The following is a 22,612-nucleotide window of genomic DNA, read 5'->3' as shown; positions in this document are numbered from 1 at the left end:
TAACAGCTCCATACCTTGCTAGAATATCTGAGCTCTTAATCAAACTGACTGGGCAATAGCCCATTAAGATGATTTTGATTCATATTTCAACACAAATCTCCAGTTTATGCTTCATATATGTGAAATAAGATCAGCCCAAATAGCTGACAAAACTACGGTGATTGATTTTACTGATACAAAAATATACACAGAATACTTTCCAAAGGTAATACTAAAACAGCAGGAAAAAATTATGATGTCCCATAAAGGGATGTATGCAGTAATTTGTGAACTCAAAACACAGTTATAAAGAGGCAGCTATCTAGCTTTACCAAACTGTGAAATTAAAAAAGTAACTACTCTGTACATTAGTCAATGTATAAAATGCAGCCTAGAAATATGTGCTTGCAAGAACATCTAAACAAACACAAGACTACAGATGAAACCTCAAGAAATCATCTAAATCATCCCTATGTACTGCTGCAGTATAAATTACACCTCTGTCTCTGCAGAAAAACATCTAACCTTCCCTTAAAACTTCTCAGGTAACACAGGATTTCTGAGCAGTTTAGTCTATTGCTTCACTAAGGGTTTAGTTATAAAGTTCTCCCCAAAGTATAGCCTAAATATTAGTGTGTGTAGAAATTAGGCCAATTGCTATTTGTTTATTTCCTTCTTTCCCTGTCACCTCCTTGGGACTAATTCCGATAATCCTCTCTGTAGCAACCTATCACACAGCACAAGACATGTATATATTCCCACTGTCACCTCTCCCTCCCTCCTCTTGCTGCCTTTCCTCCCTTCCTCCACCACCTCAAACTTTGCCTTCTAGTATGCATCCACTACGTTTCTTCTTCCTTTATTAAGCTTAAAGTGTTATGACGAAACAGCTTAAGCACAGCCATATCTAAAATCTGGCATGACATTAATTTGCAACGGTTAGCCTATTTCTCTTAACTCAGCTCCATAAATGGGCTCTGAAAAATTTGTATTCAACCTCTGCTGATGATCTCTACGAGGAAACATTTTGATACAACCTGCTAGAATCTGTTTCAGATTTTGGAGGTTTATTACAGGGATAAATGAATGTTGAAAGTGAACCACTTAAAAAGTTCCAGAAGTAATGCACAGCTACCCTAAATTTTGTTTTCTTTTGAATAAGAATACTACTGTCCAACTACATGCCGTAGGATGGAATAGTAATGGCATCGATGCAATGCAATCTAGAGAAGAAGAAGTTTCACAGGCAGCATCTTTCACAAAACAGCTAAAACTAAACCAGGAAGGAGGCAGACAAGCTTCTGAGTACACAAGCTCCTCTTCAGATCTGCATGAAAAACAACAAATCTCAAGGTAACAACAGGTCAGGAACAAGTACTCCAAGTTTAATGTCATGATGTTATTTTATTAGACATTCTGAACAAAAACAACAGTTAGCATTGGGAAGCAAATGTGCATGCTCTCTAAGCCTATGTTATTACATAATTTTTCTACAGTAACTTCTCTCAAATTCCCATAAAGAGGACACTAGACGGAGCAAATTAAAATATTGTTTCTGTGACGGTCTCATTTGCAGCAGAACTTGTGTGCACAGCACATAAGCCACACAAGAGAAACTAAAGCAAGGAAGCTGGGTCACTTGGTTATGGATTGGGTGGGAAACAACATCTATCGTTAACTTTCCAGAGACCCCAAAATGTTGTGGGACAGGCCACTGAAATCAGTTTTTCATTCTCAAGAGTTAAACACGTGCTTTCAGCAGAAGCAGGACCAGACTGAAGCACAGCACTCCCTCTGACCCAGTGGCTATAAGATGTCTACAGCTCAGTGCACCATGCCCACATTGTTATACAGCACCCTAAGCTCAGTCCAGAGACAAGTCCCACCAGCTCTTGTGGCACCTGGTATCAGAGGTTACTCTCGGGAAAACGCCATGGCTCGTTTCTACCTGTAACACTGGCCATGGGATAACCTTGCAAGAGCAGACAGAATATGAGCTGCAAGTTTCACTATAGCACACAGAAAAAAATACAGCGTAGACATACCACAGGGCAAAGAGATATAATCACCTTATCTCTAAACTGCTGTGCGCATACAAGTACAGCTATACTCTGCAGCAGATATGATGCTATGTGTTTCACAGAAAAAAAACCCAAACAGGTATTGCATGTAGGGCATTCCATTTCTGATGTAGACAAAATTAGTGATACACATTCTGACTTGAATATCAATGTTCCAGTTCCTATAAGCTCGGGATACTCCTCATTTGTTAATGGAAATGGGTGCTGGGCAATTCCTCAAGGTTCACAAAGGATTTAAGTGTGACAGTGATGGTAATTGTAAGAGAGACCATGACAAGGAAAGACAATATTCTCTGTAAGGACTGAAGAGTACAGACTATACAATGCATTTGTGCAAAATCACAGAATAAAGAAGGGAGTATGTTCTCAGTACTCAGAGACCGAGACAGCTGCTATTCCAGAATATGGTGGAAGAGGCACAGCCGCGTAGGAAAGCTGCCTGAAACAGAAGTGGTGCCTGCCTTGCAAGAGGAGCAGGAAGTAAAGGAAGGGCATGTCCACTCACACAGTGATGCATGGCACATGTCTGCACCCATGTACAGCTGCAGCCCTGCAGAAGTCAGCACAGTCTAACGGTCGCTTCGGCAGGCTGAACGTCAGTAAGGTGCTCTGCTTCTGTGACCTCCAGGAAGCCACAGCTTGTCACGCTGATGTGCTGCTATAAGCTTAGGTGCTGCCTTTACTGTCATACACTGATATGTCATGCAATGCAGATGCACCCTGAAGTTCTGACAGCACTTTTTCTTCTGGTTTTCCTCACCACTACAATGGCAGCCTTCGAGCTCAACTTAATTTTAGTATTAGATACTACTGTACGTCAGCTATGTTCCTTATTTAAAAAACCTGAAAGATTGGAGATTTTAAATTATGGATTGACTACATGCTTGTAATGGAGGAAAAAAAAGATTATTTCGACATCACTTGAATTCAGTTTGGGGGTTATTCATCACTTAGAACAACCACCACCAGTGACTCTGCTTGAAGAACTACACTGGAATTGCTGGTTCATCAATAAAGTTCATTATTATTCTTCCTTCTGTCACTATGACTTGGTATGCTTCTGCAAGAACACTACCTCCTACCTGAGCATTCCAAAGGGAAGTTTACAGTTACTTCATTCCTCACCACTATTTTTGGTACAGCTCCAGCTTCTGCCTTACTGTATAAAAATGAACAGCATTTCATTTCAGTTAGCTGCCTTTCTCCAACAATTTTTAACATGCCATAGGAAAGTAAGTGCCAATCTTTTTAAAAAAATCTCAATATAGTTCCAGCAGATTGAAATTACAAATGAAATATAGTTCCTGGTGGCATATTCTATTCTTGGCTAACAGTATTGATTTGCTTTTCCTAAATACTAGCTTATATTTAACAATCGAATTTAATATTACCTATGTTCTTCCATACTTATAATTTAAGAAAGCCATTAGGCATTCCTTCACTAACAGGACTCCCATGGTCTAAATTCAGTAAAATTCCTCAGTGTTTCTTAAGTAGGTTGTCACATTTCTTGTAGAAATCATTAAATTGAAAACTAGCGGTGATATATGTAAAAGCCACTGTGGGCATGACTAATCCACAGTCCACACATCTGTTCAGAACAATGAAGCCTGAAACGTCTATTTTGCCACTTTCTTCCTAATGGTACCTTACAGAAAGGTGACGAATGAGATGAAGAATAAATTGCCCTGGCAAAATCACTCCCAGATTTTTCCCTTTTATGAGGGATGCACAGAACCTCCCTCCTCCTCTCTGAGAGTGTGCCAAAACACAGGCATCTATCACATACCATGCAGTGGTGTGAGCCCAGTCGTGTCAGACAGGGAGAGCTGAGACCACCCATCTCCACAGCCAAGCGATGAGGGGACAGGCCCTTCCTGCCAGACGTACTGTAGGAACAGCCCTGTAACATGACCTGTATGTGACAAAGTGTGCATGCATGTGTCCAGCCTCTGATGTGGTGGCACTATGCTGCTCCCAGCTGTGTAGTCACAGGGCTTGGAGGTCTGACAGGCAACCCACCACTGATGTCATCATTATACATAATCATAGAATCATTGATGTTGGAAAAGACTTTTAAAATCATCAAGTCCAACTGTTAGCTCAGGACTGCCAAGTCCACCACTAATCCGTGTCCCTAAGCACCGCATCTACATGTTTTTAAAATACCTACAGGAACAGCGATTCCACCGTCCCCCTGGGCAGCCTGTTCCAATGCTTGACCACCCCTTTCCATGAAGAAATTTTTTTACTACCCAATCTAATCCTCCCCTGGTGTAACTTGAGGTTGTTCTTAGAGAAACTGCCATACTTCCATAAAAAGGCAGAGGTGGGGGGAAGACAAGCCACTAAATGCAGGTCCATCTTAAATAAGAAATTACCACAGTACGTAAGTGTATATAGAAAAATATTCTGAATTTGAATACCTGCTACACTGTAGAGGAATGAAGCTGGGTTAATTATCACTGATAATATCCAGCTGTGGGCTGGCTTCAGGGGCGGCGGGCTGGCTGATGTAGACAAGGTGCAGCTGTGGCTGCTTCTGTTAAGTGGTTGAGAGTCAGTGAAGAGAGAGCAGCCGAGAAAGAAGCAAGAGAAGAGAGAGTGTGAGCATGCCCTGGGTGAGGAGAGACTATAAGAAGGCAGCAGAGGGACTGGCATGAAGAGTGTGCTGGTATGAGATGGTAAAAGACCTTGTTGCAGCTCGGTAGTTTGGAGAGCGCTGCAACACTACACGAATTAAACACGTCCTTTTCACAGGGCATAAAAAATGGCTTCCTTCTTTCTCAGCCTCTCCTCTTCAGCTAATCAGTTACATACCTAAAAGTGACAGTACTTAGCAGTGTGTGTAAATGCACTAATATCAGCAACTGCAAGTTAAGAAAAATAGTGTTTGTCACACAGAGATCTCCTCTAGCATCACCTGACATTCTACCTCTTTTTCACTGAGGTTGATGGCTGATGCAGTAGGTGTATCATGTGAGCATCAATTTACCTATAATGTGTTTCTCTTTTCTTTGGAGAGGTTCTTACTGGCACCCACAGTGAAGAAGCCTGAAAGTTTTTGCCTTCTCTGCTTCCTTCAGTTCCTTCCACAACAGTGGCATCTTCTTGATTGCAACTTTATTCCAGATATACCTAAGACAGTTTCTTCCTGGACGTTCAGCGCTGATGTACTCTGCTTGTTGACTATGTTTACATTATTTTTGTTTAGAGCTTTGTGGAGCAGCTGGCAAATAAATAAAGCTACTTCTCTTTTCCCATTTGATTGACAGAACAATGTTTAAAGCATCAATTTTTTTTTTCCACAGGACAGAAATGGCATTTTGAAGTTAGATATTGTTTGGGGGGAAAAAAATGAGGAAGTTATCTCTGTTGTTAATAATAGATACCCCAGAGATGCCTTTGAGCCTATTTACCAGCTCTTCTTAGTTTAAGAAGGCTAACTCACAGCAACCTCATTTAGGGTCTCTTAACTCTTTCAGAAGCTTAAGCAGACAGATAAGTCTATGAAGTTACTTCAGTTACGTATTTCTAAATTAAGATAAAATTATACATTTGTATATAATGCTAGTAAAATGGGTATAAGTAGCCTCTGTAAATGGTATCTTATAAAGTATACATTTAAGCTCCTTCTGTAGCAAACCCATGCTAGTTTTTCTGAATTATTCTAAAATCCTGCCAGTATTTAATGAGATAATTTACTTGCTTATCTACCTATCAAGATGCTGAAAAGCAGGAACCATATTAGCTTTCCACCCCTAAGTATCTCATGAAAACTTATCTCATCCATAGCAAGAAATTATCTGTCTATATTCAGAAACTGCGCCTCTTTGCTGTCTCAGCTTGTTCAGGAATTTCCATTCATTCTTCACCTCAAACATACAGCTTTCTCTTCCACTTAATGCTGCTTCTACCTTCACACCCCCCGTTTCTTCTCATCCAAGTCTCTTGAATGCCTCAACAGTTTTTCTCCTTTCTCTTCATCACAGTCCCACCAGATTTTAAAAGACAAATTAAGGATTAACTACTTAAAGCAGTCTCATTGTTCATTTGAGCTCTATAAAGTATTTTTATCTCTTCTTCTTGCTAAACTCCTCTATTTAAGGCTATGAGATCCATTATTCTTTGGGCATAGCCTAGAACAACAGAGGGCATTATTAACTAGCCTTTAAGTAGCTACATCATCAGCACTGGTATACGTATATTTTATGCATAAAGTCCACATTGCATATATACACGCATATGCATGAACACACAGAAGAGATACTAAATTAGGTAGCTCAATAAATTTTAAGAACTGAAATTCAAGAACAATTAATTGATCCTAGCTTACTTATGCCTTTATCCTCTACATACCAATGACAGTACATTAATACATTCACAGCATGTTAACAGGAACAGCTGTTAAATAATAAATGCCTTATTATATTGTTTTCAGCAGGTGCTTCAGCAATTATACTCTAGCTGCTTAATTTCTAGCTCAGTTAGGAAAAACAACTCTATCTTGTGCCACCAAATAAAATGCCAGGCATTATCCAAAGAATAACAGAAACATCAACATCAAGATATCCACTTTAGAGAATTACTGGGGGGTTTTTTTGAAGAAATGTATGTCATCTCCTGGATGGCAAGAGCTGAAAAAGCAACTTTTAGCAGAATAGTCTAGGAGCCCTTGCTGCAGATATCTTTGGATGTTTGACCTCAACTAATGTCAGCAGCTTAGCTCTTTCCCCATCCCACCACCGGCTAGAGGCAGCCTAGCAGCTACCCCTCTTTCAGACGCAGTTATATGGAAGCCACAGCAGAAGTCAGCTGGAGACCCAATGAAAATCAGCACACTGAAACCTACTGTATTTCTATTTACTTTAAATCAACGGACCCTCAGGCAACCCAACTCCTATGTCTATGCAAGGGAAGAAGAGACAACCTGTGGGCAGAGGTGTGACAAAAGCAGAGATTCTAAAAATCACACTCTCAGTATCAGTCTGCAGTATGACTAGATCAGATGCAACATGAAACAATGTGCTACAACTAACTCTCCAAATGCTCATCATTATCTTGGAATAATTTCATTCAGAAGCAAATCTTCAAAACTACTCAAGAATCAACAATCTTGCACATTTCAAATCTTAAAATAGCTCTTAGCTAAATAGCCTAAAATTAAAAGAAACCCATATTCAAGGAAAAAAAACCCTTATGTTTCATTTGGTCAGCCTCTCATTTCCTAGATGTGAAAATCAACTTTGACTACAGAATGCTAGTAAGCTACCGAGCATAAAATACCTGACTTTTCCACCTGCAAGGAATCTTGACTACCTTAGTGTATCCAAACTTTAAATGTTCAATCAAAAAAATAAAAAAGTATCTACGAATATGATTAGGACTATAAACATCCCTGTAAAATGTTTGTATTATCAGCATAGTCTGTTACATATTTTAAATTTTGTATTTTATCAGTCAAGTTTCTTAGATGTATTGTATCTCTTCAGCAGTCATTTAGTATTTAAAAAGAACTACCACCCTTCACAGGCTTTCTTGTTTGAAAAATAATTATTTTGACTATTAAAGCTGCCAGAAACTTAATAAAATAGTACAATATAGTAGACTGCAGTATTACCTTGTTCCAGCTTGAAGTGCACTCACATGATTTACATCTGGACCATACCATACAACTTGACTGATTATTCTGAAAACTCTTTTTTATCTCTCCACAACAAAACTGAAGCACATGAAATACTAATTGCCCATAGACATTACTTCCGCAATAATTGTGCAAAAATTTCAGGCTTCTAACATGTTTTTAGTTTCCTTTTAGAGGAACATTAAAAAGAACAGATTTTTTTTTCCTGAGCAAGTATTAGCTTTTCAAACAATCAACCTCTCCTACAGAAATGCAAAAGCTTATCATATGTCTGTTATAAGGACTGCATTCATTAAAGTCAGCTATCAATCAGTCACAGCAAAACTTTCCTTAAAACACACAGCTTAATTTGCATAAAGCCCTGCTCACTGCTGCCGAGTGCTAGGCAACAAATCATTCCTTTCATTTCATGCTACAGTACCTCATGAAGTATTAACATTACTTAAAACATGAGAATATTTAGAATTCATTACATTTTCTTACTTTGTGCTACATATGCTATGCACCAATCCTGCAATTGCAAACCTCCATTTTTCTATACAGTTCCTTAGTAATCCACTAATATTTTTATACTGACAAGGAACTATATAAATGAGGTTGTAACTAGCAAAATTAGATATCTGGATAGACTTACTGCATTACAGAATACAAACTTTGTAACATTTACTCAAAATGATCTACAGCTGAAAACAAAACACATTTTATACTCAGATTTGAAATTTAGCATACTGAGGACTAGAACAGCTCACATCTCCTGCTCTGTTGACTCATGAGTCAGTCATGAGTGTCATTACATTAAGTGGTGGCTTTTACACCCAACTTTCAGGCAAATAAGCTTAGGTTCTTGGGCCTCATGCTTCAGGAGAAAAAGCCCTCAAAAATTAAGCCTGAAGGCTATGATACAACAGAACAATAAAGAGAGGCCAAGAATACTAATTTTTAGTAATGCGTAACTTGGAGGGATCTGTTACATATCTAATGGAATAAGGAAAATAGTTCTCTGAGCCGACACAAACCAAGATAACTTGAAGAATGCACAAATCGGCAGCAAATTACACCACCACCACAGCAATGCTGCTTCTAGGGCCCGATCTGCCAGCTCTGCACAGCGGAACAACGCACCAGGTACACCAACCAGCTCAGCTCTGAAAAATGCAGGGAGATTTCTAGCACAGTCGTACATTTTCTTATGCATAGATGACCGCCAAATTGTAGTTTCAGGCTGTTCATGAAGTAAACAAGACAACCCTCCATCAGATTACATTCAATTCTTGCCTTCAAAGTTCTGTTCTGTTAGGACTAAAATTACTTTCTTTAAAGGAAATAAGAAAAGCTTAGCTTTTTCACAAACTCCACAGCAACAACAAGGCTTCATGCAAGTTCTGTGACCTGAAACCTCGGCTACATTTTTCAGTAAACCAGGTAACAAATTTGAAGTTAACCGAAGTCAGTCATCTTTCAAGAAACCTGACGTCAGATTGTTTTACAGGACAATCACCATGAGTGTTATGTTTCAACTATTATGTAGAACAATGAAATGTGCAACTTTATTCAGCTTACCTGAAGCCCGTCTGGTGAACCGGTTTATCGCTGGAGCTGAAAGAAAACATGATATTTCAATTAGATTCTTTTTGTAATAGTTCAACACACTTTAAACACAAAAATGTTGTACTTCATTCAGAAGCGCAAAAATCTGTTAACCATTGGTTTGTATCTTTATAGAAACCCATGTTAACTTCATACACACTTAAACTTTTAAGCAGCTTTGCAAGAGATATGGTAGATAGTAACCAGTAAGTTTTCAAGACAATTTTCAGCTTCTGAAGAGTTACTGTTACTTATTGCTGTTCATGACTGGCTGTGAAACATTTAGACTGACTGGCTGTGAAACATTTAGACCTGTACGTCCATTATTTATTGAGAGCACAGAAATTGGCATCTTGTGAACAATGATGCAGACACAGATTAAAAAAGATGTAAAAAAAGTTAATTTTACTTTTACAAAATATACCCATTAGAAATCTGGCACAAAGATACTCCTACAGAGAAAAAGACGAATTTGCAATCCCATCTGAAAGATCAACTTTTGCTTTGACTAACCTTTAAAACTCCTTGGGTAAGTCAATAAACAATGCTAACCCCCACCCAAACCCCAGTTTTACAGTGCAAATGATAGTTTTATAATGCCACCTTGGCACATCTCCAACTGTGTGCTGCAAACATTCGGAGTCAGACTCCTGTCTTGTTTCCAACTGGGAGAGACTGCAAAAATACATCTTGAAGCACACAGTTCTGCCTCTCTTTCCAGGTTTACCAGCTTCTTCAAGAGCTACTAGAGATAAAATACATTTTTTAAAAAGTTTCATATTTTGCTTTCAATATACAACCTTCAGTCGGCCCCTAATTAGTATAAAACACTGATCTTCAACTCTACTTTCATGTGATACATTGCTGGAATAAACAGTAAGAAGAAAATCTGAATGACCTAATTTCAAACATGGGCAGCAGCTACATTAAAAATGTATGCCCTTACAGTGCTTATTAATATTCAACCTTAAAAACTGCTCTTAATGTTTACATGGAGTTGAGAAATGAAAGGTATCAAACTTTTTTTATTTGATCCCACTTAATTTTATGTAGGAGTTAGGCATAATTTTTTGAACCTAAACCAAGGGAAAAAAAATTGCTGAGAAAACAGGAGAGAGAGTGACAGCTCGAGACACAAACTGACTTTTTGTTCCTTTGGGTACAAAAAACCCACACCAAAGCTACAATTTCTGAACCACAGTCACAGATGGTTTGTGTAAGCACATACAGTAGTTACAGGTCCAAGTGGCAAGAAATACATGAGGAAGCCCAAGTACAGTGGTTCAGAGTGCTAGTCAGAAGCAAGGAAACCTAGCAAATAAACTATCACAACCCCCAAACACATATATAGATAAACAAAAGTGTAACATAACCATCAAAGTTATTTTTGAAAATGAATTCCAATTCCCCTCAACAATATATTTTTTTTTTAATAAAAAGACAAGAAATTTAGATAGACACCATATTTGGCGAAGGTCATCCAAATGTGTTGCTGGGAGATTTAGAGGCAGCACCCGCTGTTCTTTGTTAAGACAGTAGTTCATCTTGCTCCGTATTTCTCTTGTGGCAAATCACAATATACTTTTTTCGCCCAGAAAGGTAGAAGCATTAGCTTACAGGAAGGTCTCAGACAATCATCACCCCTACAGAAATTTAGCTGGTATTTTCACTACAAAGTAGATGCATGGTCAACCAGGTCGCTACAATGGCTGGCAATACAAGCATAGTAAGGTGAGCAAAAGAAAGTCTAAGAAGCATTTTGCTGGAGCCATAAAAAAAATATATATATTATCTTTCATACACATTGGGAGGTGAAAGTCTTGGCTCAGAAACAAATGGACAAATCGATGGCAGAAATATTCAATGAGGGCTACTAAACACTCCTCCTGGAGCCACAGCACCAGGAGCAGCTGAGATATTTCTAGGGAAGAAGCACTACTTGCTCTGCCTGTGCTTATCATCTTCCCTGGATATCTTTTTTTAGCCACTGTCCTTCCAAGTTCTGGGCTAGGCTGACACTTAGTTTTGGACTGGGATGACTGTCACAATTCACAAGGCTCAAGTGAAAAGGCCACCCAGAGAGCACCACGCCGAGAAACAGTTTTGGCATCCAGGTCTAACTACGAGAGCAGCTTTGAAATCCCGCTCACAGGCCACAGGGATATTGCACTTACATCTGTGGGTTGAAGCCCCAAGCTACACACACACGATAAGCGGCGCTGCACCCAGCTTCTGCAGCCTCTCCCCAACACTCCCGCTCACCACTCTCCTCCCAGCCATGCCCACAAACAGCTTCCCAGGGCTTTCAGTGCCTCCCGCAGGCATGGAACAAAGCAGCTGGCTGTTGGGCTCTATAGGCTGCCGGAGGACTGCTCCATACTGTGAGAAACCCAGGCAGCCCCATCGGAGGGACACCCCATCCCTGGCAACAAGCCTCTTGCAACACTGCTGACACACGCCACTTCTCAGCTCCGCAATATTCCAGCGAGGGTAAACTCAGGAGGGAAATGGGCTTGGGGCAATACCTACACGGCTACTAAGTTAACTCTACACCAAAAATATACTTAATTTTAAAGGTTATAGTGACATTGTGCTGAGTGTTAGTTGCTTAGAATGACTCACTAAAATAACTTGCTAGAAAAAACCTGCTTACAGAACTTACAACTACACCACCACCCACCACGGACTTGTGCAAAATTTAAAAGGAACAAAAAACAAATTGCAAAACCTCACCATTGCAAAACCCAGGGATTTTTTTCCCAATATAGGGTAAACTGACATGCAGATAAATTGAGAACGTGTCCAGTGACATCTAATCTTTTTTTACAGTGAGAAAAAGAGCACTGCACGACAACCAAGTAACGTACTGCTGTGCACAGATCTTGTTAAGTGCATGGTGTCATACTCAATATTAAACATGACTTCATGTTCTAGTTTGTCTCAACGAAATTATATTATAAACTTCCATAGGGGAAAATGTAGTGGGGGCTGGGGGGGAATGACGGGTCTGTATCCTGACAAATTTTTGATTAAATTATCATTTGAAACTGTGCAAGCTATTGATACAATACATGACATATTACAATTGTTCTGTTGTTAGTGCTACATAAGAAAATTCCACCATCTAAGACATTACCTGCTGGTGACTGAAGTTCACATTTGCAAATCCCTGTTCAGATGACTGTATAAAAGTACAGGGTTTGAGATATTTTGGCCATATAGATCAAGTAAATAAACAGAAATTATTGGTAAATTACTAAAAGAGGCTGAAGTGTTTTAATATATCCATTCACCAAGAATACAAGCTGTAAAAACAGTGAACTACATGAAACACACACTAAACATTTTTCCATCACTCAACAACTGTCTAACCATTGCTCCTCTCCCCACTGTACTTCATCTCTCACACCGTTCTTCATGAGCATTAAGCAGTCCAGTCATCACAATAGCCCAGTGAAACAGACCACAAAAGCAGCATAATTTTGGACGCAGAGGAAATGGGAGTCCATGGTGTTGTTTGCAGAGCACCAAGACTAATAAGGTAACGCTAAGAAAGGATTCCTAGCTGGGCATCCTCTACAGGGTTAACTTTTTCTGGTAGCTTGAGCTGTCCCTTTCTGCAGGCTCCCAGTTTAAGCGCTCAAAGTCAACTTTGGTTCAGAAACTGTCAGAGGTTCTTGTGCCATTAACGTCACCTGGAATAAGAAGCTAAACACATCACAGTCATTAGACATCACTAGACATGCAGCCTTCCTAAGTAGTCTGGGACTGTCACCCTGGGATTTAACAAGAGGTTCTGCTTATCAGAGGCAGCATGCTAAGGACATGCTCAAGCACCCTCTGACAACCAGACCTGTAAACTAGTGCCTTCTGCAGGTCTGCAAACCAGGGCAGATACACAACCCTGTGCCATGCCGCAGAGTGCATGGGACCCCTACATGTGCCCAAGCCAGAGTGAGCCTACATGGCTCCCTGCAGCTGCTCCAGTGGATGGAGGCCATCAGGAGACTGCTCAGGACACATTTATGGCAATGAAAAGCAATGCTCTTTCAGAGCAACACACACAAAGCCAAAACACTTGCTCCGAGTGATGAGGGCTGGCAGATTAGTAATTAATCTTCCATATTAAAAATGGGAACACTTTCCACAAGGCCCACTTTCAATTAGCCACTGAAATTTCTCCATAGAGTGAAGGGCTAAACCCCTTAAAAAAAATAATATTAAATTCAGCCATAACATGCCTTAAAACCCTCAGATTTGCAGCCCACAGCCCATAAAAAGCCAGCTTTACTCACACAGCAGGGATACCACTAATATATCTTAAAGGGCAGACACAAACAGAAATATCTGCACTGTGGTGCATAATCCTTGCGTGAAAGACACAAGTGCCCCAAGTGAGGTTACGAAACAAGTGTTACAGCCAAATCATACCTTTTTCTTTTATCCTATTGAGGGCAAAGCAGGGTTAAAACTCCCAGGGACCTCACTGAGATCAGTGGGTTAAACATAGCCCAAATTTCAACAAGAGTCTGAGAACCTGCTCTCAACGCACCTCGTGATTTTATGCTGTGATTTCAGAAGAGTTATTCCAAATTTATGCAGATTTTTTTCATCACATATCTCAAAATCCCAGGCCAAGTTTCAAGTGATGAGCATCATGGGCGCTACAGGCTCCACCTTTTCAGTTCCAAGCTCAGCTGTTTGTCTCAGAGTTCCAGCACCTTTCAGAAATACTTTGAATTATGGCTATTGTAATCAAATTCCTATATCATGGAAATTAACATCTACTTGTCTTCTTTTATAAACAGATAAATAATGAGAATGAACTAATCAGAACAAAAGAAAAATCAAACCTAAATCAATGTCTCTCTAAAATACATGCTTTAGTCAGACTTACATATTTATGTCCCAAATGGATGAAATACAGTTAACTCCCCATTACCCAGGACAATGACAGACGGAGATACCATGGATGATAACAGTAATAATAGCAGCAATAATTCGAAGCCCCTCTAATTTCCCTGCATCACAGGAAATTTTTATTTAGGTCAAGATTATTACAGGTAGAACAATTATTTCAGAGGCTCAGACAGACATAAGATAATAAAATTATGTTAATGTACCTTCACACTAGTAAGATCTCACAAAATCTCAATGAAGGTAGGACAAGCACCACCACTCTGTGTGCTCCCACCCATGGGAGTCACGCACAGCCAGTCTCAGCAGGGGCATGCCTACCTGTCCCAGTGCTGCTGTAGGTTCTGCATGGCCGATGCTGAGCCTAGGCTAACAAAACAGTCTTCCCCAGACTAAATCCAGCCAGACACCTCTGCACGCCTAGTTCTGCAGGCACATCATGGGGGCACCCAGGCCCAGGGGCAGCCATGGGGCTGCACTGGAGCTGGCTCCAACAGCAGTTCAGCTGCGCTTGTGCTGCACTACCAGCACAGGTAGCAGTGGCACAGGTAATCCACAACCGCAACGGCACAGACTGTCCAAAACAGATAATCTACCAGTGAAGAATTAACGGCAGATTGCATTTACAGTCAGTATCATACCCGAGGTCAAGGTACATGGTCTTTCCTTTCTCAGGATCTCTAAATATTAAACAGTACTAGAATACAGATTTAGGAAGATTATAAAATCAAGCTGTTAAATTACACAATAGAACTGTACAATACAAACCTCTATACTCCTTAAGAAATTTGTTACAGTTGGAATAACTTCAGAAACAGTTCGCTTTACTCTGAAAAAGCTATCCTTCCTTCTAGTTACCAGGCTCTGGTTGGTACATTCACTGACAGTTTGAAGAAATTACTGTGACAAAGGAGGGAGTTGTCAGGTCTATGGAGACTTATTCTTGTTTCTCTGTGAAAGGCCATGAGAACTGAGGAATGAGGAGAAGGGATAAGCCCAGGGAATACACAACCATTATTCGAAAGACAAACAGCCCTTGCAATGCAGTCGAGACAGCACAGCTTTCTAAATAAGCGTCTTTCAATTTCTGGAAATATAACAGCAACAGTAATATTTTAATGATGAAATACATAAAATATATTTTATTATATCCATCACCAAATAACTCAGTCTCAAAAGACTACTTTTTATTAAAAACAAAATCCAGGAACAGCACAGAGGCTGGGCCTTTACACAGGGGAAAGGGTAAATCAGGACCACACAGGTGCATGCTGCAACACTTGGCCAAAGAACCTGAAAGGTTAGATAGCAACACCGCTGCTGAATTTCCCAATAAAAAAGCCTTAACATTCCAGGAGAATCTGAAGTCCACCCCAGAGGAAAATCCTCGGTTCCTCAAAGGGTAGGATCTGTACACAGAGGGACGTGGCTCCCAAAGACGGGTGTGTTGCTGGAAGGCGTTGCAAGTAAGTGCTCCTAGGAAGAGTGCTTCCTAAGGAGCCATGGCTACTATGTACCCAAGGAGGCACAATGCATACATATACATGCATTCATATACACAGGAAGAATACAGGCAGTGAGACATGAAGTAAATGCATGCTTTCAAGGACCCGCATAGACACAGACTGAGAAACCCAAGATGAGGAAGAAACGATGCTACAGTGGTAGTATATACATGCTACTGGAGTAGTAAGTGAGAGAGAGTAATTTGGCTGTTGCAAGAAAAGCAGATGTTGGTGACAGAAAATAGCTACATCAGATGGGATGCCCTAAGATTCTTTTTTAATTAAAAATTACATCTATAGATTTTAAAACTATCTGTACCACAACATATAAATATATACATAATTATTCCTATCTCTGAAGACGTCAACATATCTGTAAAAGAAACCACAATATCCTGTTATAACCATTTTTATAATATGCAATAAAATAAACTAAGTATACAAGAGATTGTAGCCCTAAAATGAAGTTAGTCAAAACCAAATTCTAAGATATTTATTGGCTCTATAGATAACTTCTTTTCATTTTTCAGTCTGGAAAACAAGTTCTATTTCACTGAAGAACACTTTCTCAAGAAAGCTGGGAAAGCCTTATAGTGACGACTGTAAATTAGACTGGATAATTGCCTTGTACTCCTTGTGATTTAGCCCTACAGCTCATATTTCTGGTATTATGTGCTAGTATACTAGGATCGCCCCTTTCCAAACCCAAGGGCTTTCTACTTCCAAGGGCTGCATGACTACATAGTAACATACATACATACATAGTAACAAGACACAAATAATTTTTTCAAAACCCAAAAAGCTTGACTCCATAATCTGCATCAAAAAAGCTCCGTAGATTTTTTTGGCAAATGAACTCATTGATTATTAAGATGTCACCACACAAGAACATGAATTAAATATGTGGATAGATACCTTGGGTTTTGCTTTGCTGAAGATGAAAATACCATGCATCCATTTAAATGCATCACTTTGGCGTCAGGAAAACAAAAAAAGCAGTGTTATAAATGGAGTCCCATTTAACAAACAGAGAACCTAATATATTATTTCAGGATTTTTACATTATTCCCAGGTTATAATTAGTGTTGATGTTAATTACATTTGTTTTTAAAATGCTACTATGGAGCCGCACACTTTCATGGTCATGTTTTGGCATATACATACAGCCAGTCATTATGCCACAAGTTGGCTGGTTATTTAACCCATCATAACCCAAACCTCAAAAAAGCAGCAAAGAAATCTTTCCCACTTTATTGGTTAAGAGATTTCAGCTCTTATGAATAATTGATGCTGTATGTAATTATTAACACTGAAAATAAAAAGATGAAATGACTGACTGATGTATTAGACCAAAGGCCCAATGAAGGGAAATGGGCTGTCGTAGCCCATTAATGGGAATGAAATGCTGCTCTTGGAGAACGTATGTACTTTTCCACCCAAGCAGCTTGTTTGAGATTTGGGCTGCCTTTCCCCACCCCCACCCCCCCTTTAAAATCTATAATTTCTTTCAGTTTAATGTCTCATGCTAGAACATAAAAGTGAAGACATTCCTGTACTGAGTTTTTCTATCTTAAATGTGCATTCTGTTACACAGTGCTGCATGCTACACAGCATTTTTCCCCTTAGAAATTCATACTCGTTACTGCTTGCAACCAGTACACTTATCTCATTAAAAGTAATCAGTCATCTAGATAAGGAGGGGGGGGATCATTCACAGCAATATTTCTAATCCCCAGTTATACCACAGGCTGTGACAAATTAATTTGTGCTAGAATTTATCTAGGAACAAGCTGAAGATGATACATGTGTGGAAGTCCTGGCTTGGAGTATTTGCTGCCCTCAAACCGAGGTTACTTGGTACATATGGTGAAAACTAACAGCATGTATATGAGAGGATTTCTACCCACCAAAGACAATATACTTTGAAAGCAAAAAGGGAATATGAAACTGCACCTAAAAATACCAATGGAATAAATGTCAGCCTTCCTGAGACATGCCCTGGGCCATGAAGACCCAAGCCTTCCCATAGAGCCAAAACCCAAGACATGAAGCACTGCACTGCCTTAGCTTGGTCACCACCCGTAGATCCCATTTTTCTTTCACCCTCTGTTCTGTACAATTTACCAAACTGCCTAGTTCTGCCTAGAAGAGTGGGCTGGGGTTTTTTAATTATTTTTTTTAACATTATCACTGTACCCCAACATCACTTGTGGTAACATCCCTCTTTGCTAAGAAACTTACTACCATCTTCAAGGAATATTCTGTTATAGCCCATAGCACAGTTTACAATTGCTACTAAACCCCACCTGATACAAAATGTCAGTAATACTTTTATCTACTTACCACCTGTAAATGGCTTCTTTCCACTTGAAATCTCATAAGCTATTTTAAGAATATTATGGTTATTTGCTTTCTAACACTGCAGCGTAGGTGTTTAGATCCAATTTCACGTTCTTTTCTGCTTTCTAATTTTGCTGCCTGAAGCATATTTACTAAAGTATGCATGTTGCCTATCAGAACCAGAGAAAAACTGGTGATTCTGCCAAAGCTCTACCAGCAATGCCCAAGTCAGTCGAGTGGTGCTGCTCATCTGTAAAACTATCACATTGACATTTGATATGACATGAGGCTTCAGGATCGCCATCTCCTAAGATGAAGAATAAACTGCACCAGTCCTTGAATCAGTATTTCTGACAAATTGCAAGCTAGATCAGCCAAGATTTTACAAGAGTGACCTGTTGTCCTGAAATCCCGATAGCCAACAGCTTCCTTTACTCATTATACAACAACACTTTAGGCTGTCCCTTTTTACAAAATTTTAGCTTATGTCTTTTGTCTCTTGACAGTACCTGCAAGATACATTTATTACAAAGGAATAGTGTTGCAATCCTGCTGATGGTAGTGGGTTGGAGAACATGTCATGGCTGTCAGTATTCCTCTCTGAGGGAGTACACCTTTGTGTAGAGTTTATAATTATCTGCTCTATTTTACATGGTTTAACAACTGTGAACATAACTGCTTTCTCCCATACACACTCACACTACCCATGTTTAAACCAAAACTTCAAACCTCTTAAGACTCAGGCTTTCCTACTATTATTCATGTTTTTGACAGTTTGCCATTAGGTTATTACAACAAATCTTACATGGGCAAAGACCACTCAAACTTTCTGAAGTTAAGATTTTATACGAAGTTTCTGCCTGCTTCCTAGGACTACCTTGGCAAAAACATGTGGTACAAAGTACCTTGATGAAAAAGTACATCAATATGTATGATCTGCAATCTACATTGCCTGCTTATTTCAATTCCTGGTGAAATTCAAGATTTTGGACTTGAGGTGTGTTTAAAAGTTTGCATATTTTAAGAACCTTGTGTACTTATAGGGAGTTTCTCTTGCATTCATGATAATACACCCTCAGCCAGTCAGTACTAGTCAGGCTGCAAGCTCGGGAACACTAGCAACATAAAAGCCTGGGCTACCAAACCCTACAATGTTAAGATTTCAGAGGTTGAGCCAAAGGTTAGAAGAGGAGAGAGGAGAGAGAGAAGGGAAAAGAAAAACCTCCCATAATGTACAATGCTAAACTACCGCAAACTGTCAGGAATTATGTTGAAGCTGTCAGCCAAAGCACCCTTCATGGTTTAGACTTTCCAGTTCTCAGGGGCACGTGAACGAAGCACAGCTAGTGCTGGTAGCTGCGCTTGCTTCAGCACAGGCTTTGGGTACCCTTACAGTATCTGTTCTCATTTACTCTTGCAAACATGCAGACAGCATGCAAACGTGACTCCAGGGAGAGGGCAGGATACAGATCCATCTTTAATAATACCAGCCTGTACCTCCCTTTCAGACAGTAAAAACCACTATCCACATCCAAAAGACTACTGGTGATGCACTAACTTGTAGAGAGCCCAGGTGTGATTCAGGCTGATCTTCATGATGCCTTTCTGAGTCAAGGAAAAGGGTAGAGAAGGCCACCAAAGAATCCCTGGTGACCGCAATACCTAAGTGACTCCACTAATCTTCACAGGCTTAATCCTGAGTTAGCCACACACTGGCCTGCCAACATGGCACCAGCAATGCGGGTGCTACTGAAGACATCGTGAAATCTGCCAGACCAACTGCAGAACTGTGGATAATGGCAAAAATCCATCAAAAATGAACTACCATGACTTGCAATAGGACAAATCATTGTTCTCCCTATTGATAAAGAATCACACAAAGGAACACCGCATACACATATCATCCTGTCAACGGTGCCAAAAAAAGCTGCAGAAACTTATGTAAGCAAAGTCCATTATCTAATGTGTTTCTGTAACCTGGAAGGATATCAACTGAAGGTCTTACAAATAGCACCTCCCAAATCGCACAGCTGGCTGTCTACTCCCCTGAATTGAGCAGGTAAATAATGGTGGCTATTAGGGATGACCACTTTCCAAGTGATCAGGCAGCACCCTCCCTTGTACCCATTACCACGTGACAGCTAGCTACTGAACAAAGAGCAAACAAAACACGGACCACAACTCCATGATCACCACCACCCTGATCCTGTAACTGTCCCTTGAAGAGCCAACTTTCAGTTTTGGAACATGACAGTCCCATCAGCCACCCCTTTTCTCACAAATGTAGGCATGCAGAACATGTTGCACCTCCCAGCATAATATGCAGCATGGCACAGTTTCTGTCTTGCACTCAGTCTTGATACAACTGTGCCAGCATTTGTATGACCATGATCAAACACAGAACCATGCTGTTTCACATTACTGTCCCAGTGCCAAGACACAAACAACAGCAAACAACATAGCGTATATATGTTATAATGCTTTTGTTTAGGTTCTTTTTCCAGGCCCGCACTCAGCTCAAACTGGTTTTTCTCTTCCGTGGTAACAACTCAGAACTTCCCCAGAACAATCCAGGATTATAATCCAGCCTACGCAGAATACACGTAAGATAATTAATATAGAGCTCAATTGCCTAACTTGGTGTAGAGAAGTTTGTGTCCCAAAGGTAAAATTTGGGCATAATGATACCAAATGCTGTCACTTGAGCCCTTTTATAAATCTAGTCTTACTCTCAAACTGCTTCTTGCCGAGTCAGTACCTGTGCTTCAATTATGGAGCCTTTGCAACCAAATAACTCTCTCAAGAGAATGGAGAGGTCAAAGAGATCTCAGTGTGAACAGACCTTATGGACAGGTTAATAGGATATGTCTTTTCTGTCCTGAACCAATGGACTTGTGCAAGAGAGGTGAGGAGTGGCAAAGAAAGCTGCAGATACCAGTTCACTTCAGTACCTTCTGTAGTGTTACCGTGAAACAGAGATTACTGGTAGCACCAGCACAATGGCCCCCAAGAAAAGGAGTAGTCAAAGCACATACAAAGACCTATCTTCTGTCATTTGTTTTCTTCTTACACTGCAGTAGCATTAAAAGCATTCTATGAGATGACGTAAAACTAAATCCCATTATGCCTTATGGCTCCATTACTTATGGGTCACATTCAGAAATGTCTAGTAATGGAAAGCAGTGGATTTTTCAGTGCTACTCCATTTTGCTCAATAATTTGGCCAGCACTTAAAAAGTCACATCTGTTTTAAGTAAACTTTGGTATCACAGTCACTTTCACTCCCATTTCTTTCTGCTCCCGGCTAGCAAAGCTTGAGAACATAGTCCTGACTTCCTTCAATAACTATCTGTGAGATTCCTACCAGGGGCCAACTTTCCACGGCTTTTGATAACAAAACTCTCCAACGGGCTGATTAGTCATCAGGCAATGAAATAACTCTTGGCATAAAATAATGGTCTTCCAGTAGAGGGCTTTAAAAAAAAGAACACAAACAAAATCCACTGTGCTCCCCATTTGGATTCCCTAACAAAATTACATTTGATAATGACACCGTTACCTGAAATAGAGCTAAAACAAATCATAAAAAATGTATGTGGTCATGACTCAAAGATCCCTTCCCTCCACGCCCATCCAAGATGCCTGACACATACTTTTGCATGTTGTCTATTTACAGTTACCTACCTGGGCAGATAACCTGAGATTTGGATACTGAACAGGGAAGTATACACGAAAAAGGCAGACCAACAGATGCAGCTGGAGATCTGGAGTCTTGCTCAAGCTCTGCATTGGGGACATGGCAATAACTCTTAACTCTGTGTCTGGTGAAGTGGTACTTGGCCTGTCTAGTGTCCAACTCCAGCCACCACTGCCTTTCAACAAATTCTACTTCTTTTAGAGCAGGTAAACAGGAAAGGGCAAGATTACATCAAAAAGGGAGAAACAAAAACTAAGGGATGAGTCTGTTTGACTAGTTACATACAAACTAGCAACCCACATCTCAAAAAAAAAAAAAAAAAAAAAAAAAAAAAAAAAGCCCTATTCCTCAGGCCATGACATATTCCAAGGGCAAGCACTAAAGGCTTTTCTCTTGAAGTCAATATGCAAGCAAGCATGCTAAAAAGCAAGTAGGGCACCTGACTCCAAGTTGACTCCAAGTATCCACAAAGACAGGCTAGAGTTTATTTCCCAACGTGCATGCTTTTACATTATACCCTCAGCAGAAAAAAAATAAAATCCACTTCTGTAAATTACTTAACAAATTAACATTTCTTCCTTGCTTTCTCAAAAATTTTTTTTAAAAAAGGATGTAGACTGCTTCAGAAAGTTTCTGAAATTAAAGGATACTCAACTTCATAAACTTAGGACAAACACTACTTTTAACTTCAATTCCCAGCACGGACATTAGGTTACTAGAAGTCAAGATGAGGAGTATTCCTGATAATTTTTCTTTTAAAAATTATTTTGTACAATAAAAAAATAATTTAATTCTACTTTTTGACCTAGTAGCAGATTGAAAAAAAATTACAAACAAGGATAACTTTTTGTTTTTAAAAACA

General features: G+C 39.7%; 1 protein-coding gene across 3 annotated transcripts in view; it reads right to left on the bottom strand.

Moving 5' to 3' along the window:
• The window catches only part of PRKAR2B (protein kinase cAMP-dependent type II regulatory subunit beta), a 90,509-nt gene that overhangs the window by 52,475 nt on the left and 15,422 nt on the right, over positions 1 to 22,612 (bottom strand). For all 3 annotated transcript variants that reach the window (XM_055808881.1, XM_055808879.1, XM_055808880.1), the window contains exon 2: positions 9,265 to 9,300. In XM_055808881.1, the coding sequence (XP_055664856.1) occupies positions 9,265 to 9,300 (36 nt within the window). The remainder of the gene's footprint in view (positions 1 to 9,264; positions 9,301 to 22,612) is intronic.

This window comes from Falco peregrinus, chromosome 6 (assembly GCF_023634155.1).
Source record: "Falco peregrinus isolate bFalPer1 chromosome 6, bFalPer1.pri, whole genome shotgun sequence".
Taxonomy (NCBI): domain Eukaryota; kingdom Metazoa; phylum Chordata; class Aves; order Falconiformes; family Falconidae; genus Falco; species Falco peregrinus.
This window is presented reverse-complemented; position numbering and strand designations above follow the sequence as displayed.